Below are 12,918 nucleotides of genomic sequence, written 5' to 3'. Positions count from 1 at the left end.
TTGCAATAAAGCTGTGTCCTTAATTAAAGGCAGACCAAACACAGCAGTCCTGTGAAGATCCCAGCAGGCCACGGCGTTTTGGACATCCCCAAAACCAACCCTCCTTCCTGTAACCTCCTGGCCACTACGTGGCAAAAGCTCTCGAGAGACACGGGAGTATGAAGGAGCAGAAAAGCACCCCCACTTCCATCACTGCCTGCTACAGAAAGGAGACCGAGAGCCTGGAGCAGGACAGCTCCTGTCAAAGGGAGACCATAAAACTCATGCAGGTCTTGAAAACTTAAGTAACACAGGCAAACGGTACACATTCTGGTTTCTCTTAGGGTTATATAATTGCAAGAGGTTGGAAAGAAAGGCATGAGTTAATGTACAACAGGCAAGAGCTCATTGAGAGTTTCAGGAACATGGACTGACACTGCTTGGCATCTGGTTTTGTTTTCAGAGCTCGCTCCTTCCCAACTGCAGAAGCTCTTCAGAGGGCTCACAGACGGCAGGCGGTGGTACCAGGCACTGCTCCACTCCGTTTGGAGACAAGTTTTAAAAAGCATGAAATAAGGTTACACCTCATTCTTTCACAGGGAAACACTTTCAGAGCAGACTCCGGGCCTGAAGTTACTAAAACAAGTCTGCATGATTCTGGTACGTGATCAGTGCTGTCCCATTGGCTGCTTTAAGTTATACCACCTCAAATTCTGTAGCTTTAGAGGAGGCTTTTGGGTGTAGCAGGTAACACTCCTATCTGCCCTGCAGTGCTTTACTGCAGTTTCTCACCTCCAACATGAAAACCACCTTCCTTTGGTCTCCTCCTCCACAGGAGTGTGACCTTTAATCAGTGGTTGGAGTTCGACAAGACCTTAAGGGCCATCTGCTCCCAGTCCCTGCAGTGAGCAGGGACACCCACAGCTCCATCAGTGCTCACAGCCCCGTTCCCTGACCTCGGCTGTCTGCAGGGCCGGGGCAGCACCACCTCTCTGGGCAGCCCGTGCCTCACCAACTTTAGTGTAAAGATGTGTTTTCTTACCTCCCCTCTTCAGAGAGACCACGTTCACTGCAGACCCCACTGCCCCCCCAGCGCAGTGTGTTCCCACCAGAGCTCCCTGCTGTCAGAAAGGACCTCACAGCAACTAGGTTTGCTACACAGAAGTTTATTATGAAAGTTAAACATACAACACAAAAAGTAGCAAAAGCGATCCTGTAGCTTAAGGCAACTCTTGCAGGAGATGAATCCAAGAAAGATGATGCAACTTCAGTTTAAATAGAAATTATGAAAAATATCAAATTGCATCAATAACTTAAAATGCACTTTAAAAAGTCTTTGCTAACCAGCAGAGGGAAGGGCTGTGATCTTAATGCCAGCATTAAGATATTGGAAGCAGCAGAATGCTAAATGACAGTAGGGAAGGTTGGGTATTTACACCGAGATGGCAACGTTAACAGCTGATAGCATCATTTCCTGTGTACTCGTGGCTTAAAACCACCGTCTGAAACATTAGGAAAGCCTTTTAAAATAGATCTTCAGGCTATTCCATCAAAAACACACAGATGGCAGAGGAGGCCCAGGGCTGGGGCGTGCAGTGTGCAGAAACACAGGGCAGAAACACTTTGGAAACATCATTTCTCTGGGAAAAGAAGAGCAAAAGGGATGGGCGGGCACAGCACATCTCCCAGGTGAATCACACTGAAGTCAGAATATCAAAATATTTCTATTGGATGACATTCTCACAGTTATTGACATTGAGTGAATGTTAAACACTCGCCTGGTTAACGTACAAAGGTTCTCCTTCACATTGACATCTGCATACATTTCTGCAAGACTTCTTTTACATCAATTGCATTGCCATTAATGAGGAACACAGCTCTCTTAGGACACCACATTTCCATTTTCTTCAAACATCAGACAGACGCAAAGAAAAACGTGGAACAGAACCCTTCACCACCCCCCCCCCCAGAGAGAGCAAGGAAATTCACACGGATTAACTTGCCCCACACCTTACCCTGTCAGCAGGCACAGCACTCACTGAGACATGGCCTCCGTTTGCATACAATTTAATGGAAGCATCCTATGCACAGTCTGAGGTTTTCTGCACACAGCCCCATCTCAGCTTCTCACCATTCAGCACGTTACAAAAAGCCTAAGATACAAAATACAGTCGAAGCAGCTACCTTAAACGTCACCCTACACGCATCAATCACCTCGGCAGCCGATCGCCTCCGCTCCCAGTCCGTGTGCTGTTGGGTCTAACTGTGGAGTTGCAGTACCCCTTCATAATAACTGCTTAAAAAAATCCCTGAATAAACCAGAAGCCAGCCTGCGACTTCCCATGAGTTTCAGTAATTACTATATACAGTGGCATGAGAACCACCCAAACTCACTGAACACAGAACAGAACACGAGACGGATCTCGGGGCAGAATGCGTTCGTGCGTGACAAATATATATTTAAAGCTTTACTGTTTCAAAAGTGGAACCGATGAACTTTTAGCAGTTAAAAGAATACTGCAACTGTAAGGCTGACGAGCCAGCACTCTGAAACCCGATCCCAACAGCAATGATTCACTGGGCTCAGCTTGGAAATAACGCCAAATCATGTCAGCAGTTTTTAGGTCTTGCAAACGTAGAGAAAAAGAATGGAAAGAAAGATAAGGATGCCTATCTAAAACAAAGCAGGAGCACAAGAAAGACAATCAAAACTCCAAAAGCCCATATTAAAAAAAATTAAGCTTGGAATGCATTGGCTTCCAGCAGTTTACAAAATAAAACAAACAAACAACAAAAAAACCAACAGAAAAAAAGGTTCTTAATCTGTAATATCTTGACCTAGTTTTTAAGTGACAATTTTTATTACAGTTAAGGAAAAAAAATGTTTTATAGCTGCATAAGTTTCCATTTCACTAAAATAGTGCCAACAAAAATAAGTTTGCATAGAAAAACAAAATTCCAAATTGCCACTGGCTACATGCTTAACATGGGAAATGCAGGTATCGTAACTCAGACATAGTGCAAACCATGGCAGTTCACGGTGGCTCTGACTGCCGCAGGTCAGGAAACAGACCATAGTATACCCAGATATCACAGTTTCTGGTCTTTATTCAATCCTTTGCCAAGAAGCAATGCATGTTGCAGACCCATGGCACTGTTGATTCTGATTAACGTAGTTTGAGATCGTCACCGCTTCCTAGGTTGGATCCAGGACTAGGGTCTTGTTGCCTTCTTGCCTGCATCAATAAACACATGTTTAGGATCAAGAAAATGACTCAGAAATCATCACTTCAGTTCATTTCATAAACATATTAAGCACATGTCAATAAAACAATTCTAAGCCAGAAACTCTGCTTTTCAAGCAGTAACCAACACATTTCTGACAGCAGAATCATCCTTTCCCTCTCAATTTGACAGTGTCCCACCCCCCACCCCAAGTGACAGCGGCCTCTGGGGAGCAGACCAGCACCAGCCTGCTTTCTGGAGGGGCCCAGAGGTGTGCTGTGCCCGCCCCAGTACACGAGCACACAGCCTCACAGGGCTCCTGCAGCCAGGCTGAAGTGCTGCCAGCACCGCCCTGACAGTTGGCAGCAGCCCTCTGGAGCAGTAAGGCAGGGCTTGTGCCTCTTCATCCAAAACACATGTTCTTAGCTGTGAAATTCCCTTCTTCTGTTAACCCACTTCTCTACGTGGTCTCGGGATCAAGATTATGGGGGAGGGAAGAACGCTGAGTACATTACACCATCCCCAAAGAGATCTCCCCCCAATATATGCACAATTCGTTGATCATTCTATGGAACAGAGACATATCAACAAAACAGTACAATTTCACCTACAGATTGACAAACATTTTCATACTTTTTGTGATTATTACTCCAGTATGTATGTTCTATTTGTGCACCTGTAAAGTTAGCAATAAAACAAAACTTCAGAAAACTTTGGTACTGATGACTGAATCCCTGTATTAAAAAAAAAAGTAACATCAGTTCTCATCTAAATAAGGAGAGCTTTTGGCACGATTTGAATAGAGAGCAATTTAAAGAGGAAATTAAGGATGGTCAGTACTGATCAGTGCTTGTAAGGAACACCTGCTTTCTCTGCCTGGCAAACAAACATACACATAACTAGCATCTCCACTTCTCCCAGCACAACAAGCCCCACAGACACGTGCTTTGGATCACAAGCATGCTGCATTTCCTCTGAGGCAGTGAGGACTTGACCTCCATTCACCAGGAAGGTTTGCAGCAGAACATGGCAGAAAAGGAGCCCCAGCTGTCCCCATCAGAGACCTTACTGTGGGTGGTTGTGCATCACTTCTGCAACTGAACATTATCTTACTCCTGTGTTCCAGAAGCCATAACTCCACGCTTCTGGGTTTTCTTCTCTGCAAACAAGCAGGCCGCTTTCAAGCAGCAAACACAAATGCAAGTAAATGCTTGAAAAGCCATTCATATACTTGACCTGTAAGGCAGTGTGTCTCCTCTAGGAACAGTCCCTGTATCCTAACTGTACTTAACAACATTTTAGCACCGACACTTGGGTGCCACGTTTATGGGGTGCACAGCTGGCACGCTGGCCTGCAGCTACCAGCACAGCTCAAGCAGCAGCAGGGCCACGCTCCCAGCTGCTGGGAGCCCTGCAGGCTGCCACGTGCAGGCCTTGGGAACAGCATTCTCAAACTAAAATAAAACAATAAAAAAATAAAGCCCCAAACAAATAGTACCATAACAAAGTGATGCCTCCCTCCTCCAGAAAGCTTTCTGTGCCTCAGTGAAAGGCAAGCACTGCCCGAACACGAGCAGCACTGCCACAGATGCTCTCAGTCTGAGCAGTTTGAGTTCCCACGGTGTCGCAGAACAATGTGAGCGCTTCAGCCAGCCCGTGACTAATGGTGACACCAGCGGTGCTCCGACCCTTCTGAGTCACACTTACTGACACAGAGGAAGCCTTCCCGCCAGCAGCGGTTACCCCAGATCACAGCACGCTGCTTGTTCCTCCCCTGCTCGGCTGCGGGCAGCCATGGCTGCCAGCCCCAACCCCCTCAGCTGCTGCCAACACCTCGCTGTAACACGGCAGCCGTTTCCCTGCTCACTTCTCCCTCCCTCCCTTTTCTCCTTTCTTGCCTGGCCTGACTTGGTGCTGCCAGCACAATGGGCTAGCTTCACCCGCAAGGAGCACTGCTTCCTTCTACTGAAATACTGAAGCCACGCTTTCCTTTTCAGCGCAATAATCCCATTCTGACACATGCAAAGTTCATTCAATAAATCCCTGTACTCGTCAGCATGTTTCCAGAAGAGATATTCCCTCCTGACCTTCTTGGTGGTCACGTTGCCACTACTGCTCTGGAAGTACTGTCACTATTTTGAATACTGCAGTTGGCACCTACTGCATTTATGGATCCAGTCCAGAAATCAGACCGATGCAGGATCTGAGTTAGTTATGGGTCAGACCTTCCTCTTGCTCTGTTCTATGGATGCTTCCTCCCTCAGTCAGCTATGAAGCAGCAATCTAGTGCTCACACATGCAGAACAGCCCCGAAAGCAGCAGCCAGCATCTCTGCTGGTGCACAAACCCACAGACTTCTCAGTAATCTGAGCAATCACATTAAAATGAACAGGTGTCATCAACGTATGGTGCTGGAGATTCTAAGTGCTGATGGCATATTCCTTCCAGCCACCGAAGAACATCTGCAGATTGCTCTCTCTGTAGAGATGCAGAACTGCAGGAGACTGTATTTAATTGAGATTTTCACATTTACAAACCCAAATAATTCAGTTTTGACTTATCAGCACAATCATGGAAATGTTACGGGTGAAGAACCCTACACTTCTTTTCTTTCCCTTCAAGAGAAAACTGAACTGCAAAAGATCTTCCTGAACGTAACACGGTTGTTCTATGTGTCTGAACAGACACTTCTGCACTGAGAACCGTACTAAAATTAACAAAGGGACAACAGTCCTACTTTTCATATCCTTCTCCCATGGACCAGACTGTACCAACATTTCTCCTGGTTCTAACTGTTCCCAGTTCTTTTAAGAAGAAACAAAGGCATGCACTCTTTGTTCAAGAGGTGCCAAAATCCCAGTGGCATCCATCTAGTACTGGTTTTGTACTCACACATTTTTCACACTTACTAGAAGAGAAACCAGCATGTCCATTCCTGATATTTTCCTGCTTTAAGAGCAACAGAGCTGCTTCTTCGGAAAAGAAACCATATGCACAGTAATTTTATTGTCAAATTTCAGCAAAGACTCCAAGGTAAGGGCATATGGTTGCATTTACACTCTGCCTGAAGTGGCCTTTTTCTTTCAGAACATATGAAAGAATTCACATGATTCATGAGATCACTGCTACTTGTGGAGTTTGCAGAAGCCACTACTAAACGACTGCCAGATCTGCCCTTTTACTGATACACAAGAGGCATGACAAATCACCCTCCAATGTACTGAAAGCACTCACTGCAGTATTTCATAGGAAGCATATGTGGATAAAGGTGTAGTTCTGCATTTCAGTAAGTGAGGTTTGCTTCTCCACGCTGGAAGGACAGCTGCCTCTCACTCAGGAACCCTCACATACTTGAGTGGCACTACTATGCAGGAGCACAAAAGTGGAACACACTTGTTCTGCCAGCCACCGTTCCACCAACGTGCACTGGCACAGAATGCGGTCACTAAAACAGCAACCGATGTGCTGTAAGCAGCACACGTGTGTGCATGTGAAAATCAAAACCACTGGTGAAGAACAGGAGAAATCCCCTGGCGTGCAGACAGCGAGGACACAGAGCATCAGGAATGAGGTGGTATTTCTGACCACTGACAAAGGGTGAAAAAACAGCTTTCAGAAGAATGCCACAAGTGTTCTTAACACTCGTTTGTGGCGGGACCGTGACCACTAGTGTGGCAGTCATCTGGTGGTTCTGCTCAGTTTGTCACAGGAAGACTTAAGGTTCCTTCTAGAGATGTAAAAATGGGAATTTCCAGAACTCTCAGCACAGCTAATCAATCCCCAGAATTGCAGATTTTGCTATGATTTTTAAAATGCATAACTTACCAAGCCATGCAGAAGCATCTCTGTGAAGAATTAGCTCAGGTTCCCAAAGATTAAGGAAACTTACTTCAATTAAAAGAGATGCATCTATCTTTGCCACTGGGAAGCAGAATGCCCTGCCATGAGTCATGCACAGTGAGTCATGAGAAAACAGCAGTTATCCATCTTATCTCAGCGTATTTCATTTTTCAGTCAAATGCTGATTTTAAGTTGGAAAGGGGGACTACTTTGCATGTTATTCAGCTGTCCCTTTGTGAAATAGTCAATTGTAAATGGTACGTGGATCCCATCACAGCAGTGACTCTCCTGAAACTGAATGAATTTTAACCAACATTAGCAGCTTCTTTCCAAATATCCCCAGACTGAATAGTTAATGTGATGGACACATAGGGAGTTTCAATACCCGAAAATACTCAGCTTTCAAGCACATGAAACCATGCAAATCTTCTGTAACACTTCAGCAATACGGAAGGAATTATAACTGGCCACCAGCCATTTAAAAAATTCTGAAAGCAGGAGACAGCACGATGACCAACCAAAAGAATTGCAGGAATGCATTTGGAAGAAACACCAACCAAATAACAAACAAAAAAATTGCAAAACCTCCTATAACTTTCCATTCTAGATCTATTTAAACTGAATTCTTGGGCTGATAAAACAGGGAGAATAGCAGACAGGACAAAAGCTACTGACAACTGTTTTCATTTGATGATAAATAAAGGCAAGTATCCACGGCAAGGAGTATCTATGGCAATGCTCTAACACCACTGCTCTCTCCAACTCTGTATGTTCAAAACCTTTCCAAGCTCAAGTATAACGTTATCAGTATGGGGTGAAAGTCATTCTGAAAGTGTGATGCAACAGTAGCATTTTTCTTCTCAATAAATGAGATAGCTTGAAGTCATCATCATCTTAGAATGGTGACTCTTTTGGACAGAAATTGTGCTGGAGCATTCACAGCTGTCACTGGGGCAATTGGGTAAAACAGACAGAGGCATTGTGGCAGTTCAAGAGGGAGACACAAGCAGCTCCTCCAGCTGCTAGGATGCTTAGATACCAGCATTATTCCCCTCCACCATCTCACCCTGCCCCATGCTTCCGTTAGTCACACTTTCAACAAAGTCCACACAACTCTTGAAGCTGTCTTTGAATGTCTGAACTACACTCTATTCATGAAAACAATGGAAATATGCAACTAAACACTCCTGCTGTTCCTATCTGCACCAACTCTCATTAGTTTCCAGATGCAATACCCCTTACTATTCTGAAACCACTCAGCAAGCCCTGTGTGGCTACCATTATGTGACAACAGCTCTGAGAAAGCAGAAGTGGAAAAGCTGGAGGTGGATTTTGAAAGGATGGACAGGGCTGGCACGAGGAAGGGCCTCGCTTTCTATGAATCCCTTCCAATAAGCAGTCACAAAACAAAGACCACTGCATGCTAGGCAGCGAAATCACCAGCAGAACTACATGCATGGCATATAGACTTGAGACACTGGTGGAGGGTAGGGAGGAAAAGGAAGATAGTTTGAAGAAGGGCTGCCACAAAGAGCAGCCAAAATAAAGTCTTTCCACAGACAACTCCACTGCAATTCCTTAATTGCCTTCTGGCAGATCCACTCCGCTGAAGCAGACAGAGCAGATGCATTATGTGCCTTGGCATCTATCATCTATAATTTACTAAATAAGTGAAAGATCAAGCTATGTTATGAAAAACTAAACAGTGAACATTTGGATTCTCTTAGAAGGACTGTCAACCTTCTGAAAAGGGTTTAAAAAAAGTCTGAGAATACATGCAGATACTTTTCTAAAAAGCATACAACTACAGGGCAAAAAAAAAAAAAAAAAGAAAGAAAAACAACACCCAAACAACCAAGTAGAAGTAAAGAGAGCAATACTTAGAAAAATAACCAGTTACAATCAAGCAACAAACAAAAGGCTCTGCTCTGAGCTTCTGAGCTGCTGCTTAATAACTGCTCCTCCCCTACTGATGTGCACAGGGTTGTGCTGCTGGCCATGCCTCTGCTCACAGTACCCTTAGCTGCACTGCACTGTACTCAAAAGAAGAGTGGGGGAGGGAAAGCTCAGCATTCTCAGAATTCAAGTCGTAAACCGAGGCCAATACAACACACTAAGATGTACATCTGATATATAATCTTCTATGGAGCACCCTGTGCAGTTCAGGTCTGAGGGGCTTCACAACTTCAGCCACAGCATCAGGAGGACCCCTTCATCACTACACACCACATCTGTGAGCTGCTGGAAGTCAGGAGGGTACGTGACTTTCTGTGCGTTACAAGCAGGTGTAGGTATCAGCACAGGGCATGGTAGCCTACCTCCAGTCTCAGAAGCAGCTTGGTTTGCTGGCTGTAACACCCATTGTATTGATACCTGTCCTTCTAACTTCAACCTGGGATGAGAAAGACCTTTCTTAACTACATCAAGCACCACTTGTATTACTCGTACAAGAGAAAACACTTTCAAATTTGCTAGGAGACCTGGATGTTTGGCTGAAGTCCTTAGAGAATAATTTACAAACTCACTCTCCCTCTATGTATATAGACTTTTAATTCGTGTATCCATTTTCACTGCTTTTTCAGCTCACTGAAAAGACTACAGACTAGAACCATTTAGCAGCCACCTCAGGCAGGACTCTGCTCCAAGGTGCCAGGCAGCTGCTCCTAGAGGAAGGCATCGCTCCCTGAAAGCACACATCACTGCTTTGGGTACTGCACGCATCCAGACCAAGTGTGCACAATCTGCTTACCCGTTCCTAATGCACCCTCTCGCCTGAGATCACTGCAACTGTTTCATCTTTGTTTGAAAGTTACCACAAAGCTGTACATTTCAGTGCACAACAAGAGTAATCAGATGAAAATTGTAAGCTGATAAAGGAAAAAGCATTGGAACAGATCAAGCTCTTAAAAGCTTCAAGCAGAGAGCAGTTAAGAATTTAACTTTCATAGGAAAACTTGAGAAAAGCTTGGAATGCTTACTTTTAGGCAGCACTGTCTGAAGGCTGGTACAGAGGTTATAAATTTATAATTGATATTGATTGCCTCTAGACCGTATCCCTCAGTTGCTCAGCCCCTTCTTAACCTTCATTGACTGAAATAAGATGCTTATATTACAGTATTCCCTGATTTTCAAGACTGATCCCCTCTGTACAATATCCAGCATTGATTCCATACAGCACGAGTAGTTTTGTAAAAAGTCCTTTGGAATGCATATGTCAGAAAAAACAGTCTGCTGGTCAGAAGTTGTGAAACAGCCTGGCCATACTGTTACCAGCCCACAGCCTTGCTGAGCAATGCGAGTCCCCACACCAGCCTCAATGCTTTCTCCTCAGTTATGCAGGGTGCATCTGGAATACACGTATGTATCATATATATAGCATATCATATATATCCACACACCCCGAGACCGTACTACCTACTGCATACAGAGAAGTAACAGTTTGGATTTCTTTCACACCCAAAAAGCTGTATTAATGTTTAGAGTATTTTCATCTCATTTTTTGTCATTTCAGACAGTATACACAGTAGGCAGTAATTAAGTTCATTCCAGATTAATTTTTCAGGAGAAAAAACAAACAAACTCAAGTCAGAATTTGCCATGAAACAAATACAAAAAGAAACCAATAGGCATATCGTATTTTCATCTGAAGCAAATTATGCTTGACCAAAATACCTACTGTTAAGGTATTTGTTTGCACTGCTAGTTTCATATTAAATTTCCTTTTCTTTAAGAAGGCAAAATAAATTCATTGCTTAGAACTTTGGAAGTAAATTAGTCCTTCCACTTGGTTCTGTTTCAGTTGTGAACCATTTCCATTTCTTTAATAAATTCTCGTTTTATTTGAAGAGTCCACAACTTGAGCACAACTCAATTATACCACTCATTTCAACTCCTAATTCCCATCAAACACTGCTCAGCGTGCAGAAATCCTTGACAGGGCTGAATATTTAAAGTTCATGACACTTTTTTATTCTAAAAACGTGCAAAGGTCTGTGGGGTTTTTTTGTTGTTGCTTTTTTTTTTTTAATTTATGGAGATTTCAATAGAGGGGAATTTCTACTGAAAGAGACAACAAAAAGCTTCAAAACATCTTGTTCTTCAGCAAAACGTGAAGGTTTTCAAAAATGAGAAATTCGTGCACTTTCCTAAAATGGTTCTGCTCTGGCATTAATGTGATTTATATTTAGCACAAGACCACAAACAGACATGCTGCTGAGCTACTCTGTTCAGGGAAGAGCCTCTCCCCTTGCAGCATCACTAAAATAAAAAGCATGGCATTAATGTGGAAAACACAAAATAGAAAAACAGTACATTTCCAAAATGCCTGTTGAGCAAATCGTACTGGAAAAGTGAGAACAGATCCAATGCAGCCCCAAATAAAGCAATCCACAGAATACAATCTGCCAAGCACGAGAGTGAACAAACTGCACTCAGATAGTTTTGCTTCCATTTCAAAGCTATGATTGCCCACGCAGAGCAAACCTTCACGAAAAGTATCTGCAAACATAACAGAAATATCCTCTTGTTACCTTGTTGAGAACCCACTGCTTCCTACTTTCCACCCGTGGCCCTCCCAGGCTGAGCAGGGCTCTGACCCACTGGTGCTTCTGACCTCACCAACTGTGGGTTGCTTAAACCTCTTTAAGTCATTCTGGACAGCCTAACAAAGTTTGCATCGTGTTACTATGGTCAGAACGCGGAATAAAAAGCCAAGTTTTTACAGGAAGGTTCAGGCATTTCTAGACAGCAGCCTCACTGCAATTTCCACAGAACACCTCTTATCATGACCCCATTCTCTGGTCATTCGTGGTGAAACCACACCAATGGAAGAACACACTCACACCAGCTCTCTCAGCCAAGAAAAAGGGATAGAGATGTGTTTGCCTCACTGCCATTCCTCCTCACTTCCTTCTCTTATTGGTTTTACTGAGGGAAACAAAGCACAAACATTTGAAATACATGTATCTGTTTGATGTGGTGCTTGCTTCAGGAAAGCAAAGTCAGCCTTCAGTTGGTGGGAAGTCGCCAGTGAAGGTGGGTTTGCTACACAGCCCTGTGAAACTTCATACAATTACTTATTTATACAATACGCTTTACCTGGGGACAAGGTCTTTCTGTGTGTGCACCATTAAATATTTACTGTCTCAGCATTCCAGTGCTTTTGTGGAAAGTGAAAGCCATTAGAATACATTATTAATTTTGAAGGCATTAATTAAAAACACTGATTTCAAAACATTTTTGAAACAGAAGAGCTCTGAGTGCAGTGAGATAGAATTTGTGGTATTTGGTGCAACCAATCTACATATGCTGACAGAAAGCAAAGGCATCTTATACTCAAAACTGAAACAGCCTGGAAGTATAACAAGACACATTTCAACTAGGAAAAACCTAGAAACTTGAAGCAAATTGCTTAAATCCATTCTTACTCAACAGTATAACAACTTACTCACGTTAGGATGAATGCTAACTGGACCAAAGCACAGTTGCTTTCAGAAAAATGAGCATGACCTACCACCACTATTGAGTCTTTCCTCATTAAAATACAGATCTGTTGTTACTGAAGTCATCAACAGGCACCATACTACGTGACAAAAGGATGGCAAACAAACTCCAGAACATGTCGTGGTGGTTAGTTTTGGTTTTTGTTGGTGGGTTTTTTTGTTTATGAATAAGAGAGGAAACTTAAAAGTGGAAAAGTAATAGTTTTGAAGTTGTTACTCTCTTGATATTTTTCCCCTTTTCCAAGTCTTACCATCCCCAACTTGGAACAATTCACCACCCCCACTTCAGCAATTCAACAAGCTTTGCTGGGATCACTCCTAGGTGAGAATATACAGCTTCGTTTTAAAACTCTACAGAGAGACTGAAGAGTAG

The 12,918-nt window shown here is 43.5% G+C and overlaps 1 protein-coding gene across 2 annotated transcripts in view; it reads right to left on the bottom strand.

Moving 5' to 3' along the window:
• Nucleotides 1-1,127: 1,127 nt before the first annotated feature.
• CBFB (core-binding factor subunit beta) overlaps nt 1,128-12,918 on the bottom strand; it is a 42,274-nt gene continuing 30,483 nt past the window's right edge. For both annotated transcript variants that reach the window (XM_065733482.1, XM_065733481.1), the window contains exon 6: nt 1,128-3,215. In XM_065733482.1, the coding sequence (XP_065589554.1) occupies nt 3,193-3,215 (23 nt within the window). In that variant the 3' untranslated portion in view covers nt 1,128-3,192. The remainder of the gene's footprint in view (nt 3,216-12,918) is intronic.

This window comes from Cyrtonyx montezumae, unplaced genomic scaffold (assembly GCF_038088225.1).
Source record: "Cyrtonyx montezumae isolate F1298 unplaced genomic scaffold, pur_monq_1.0 scaffold_17, whole genome shotgun sequence".
NCBI lineage: Eukaryota > Metazoa > Chordata > Aves > Galliformes > Odontophoridae > Cyrtonyx > Cyrtonyx montezumae.
The sequence above is the reverse complement of the archived record's forward strand: the minus strand, read 5'-3'. Positions and strand labels throughout refer to the sequence as shown.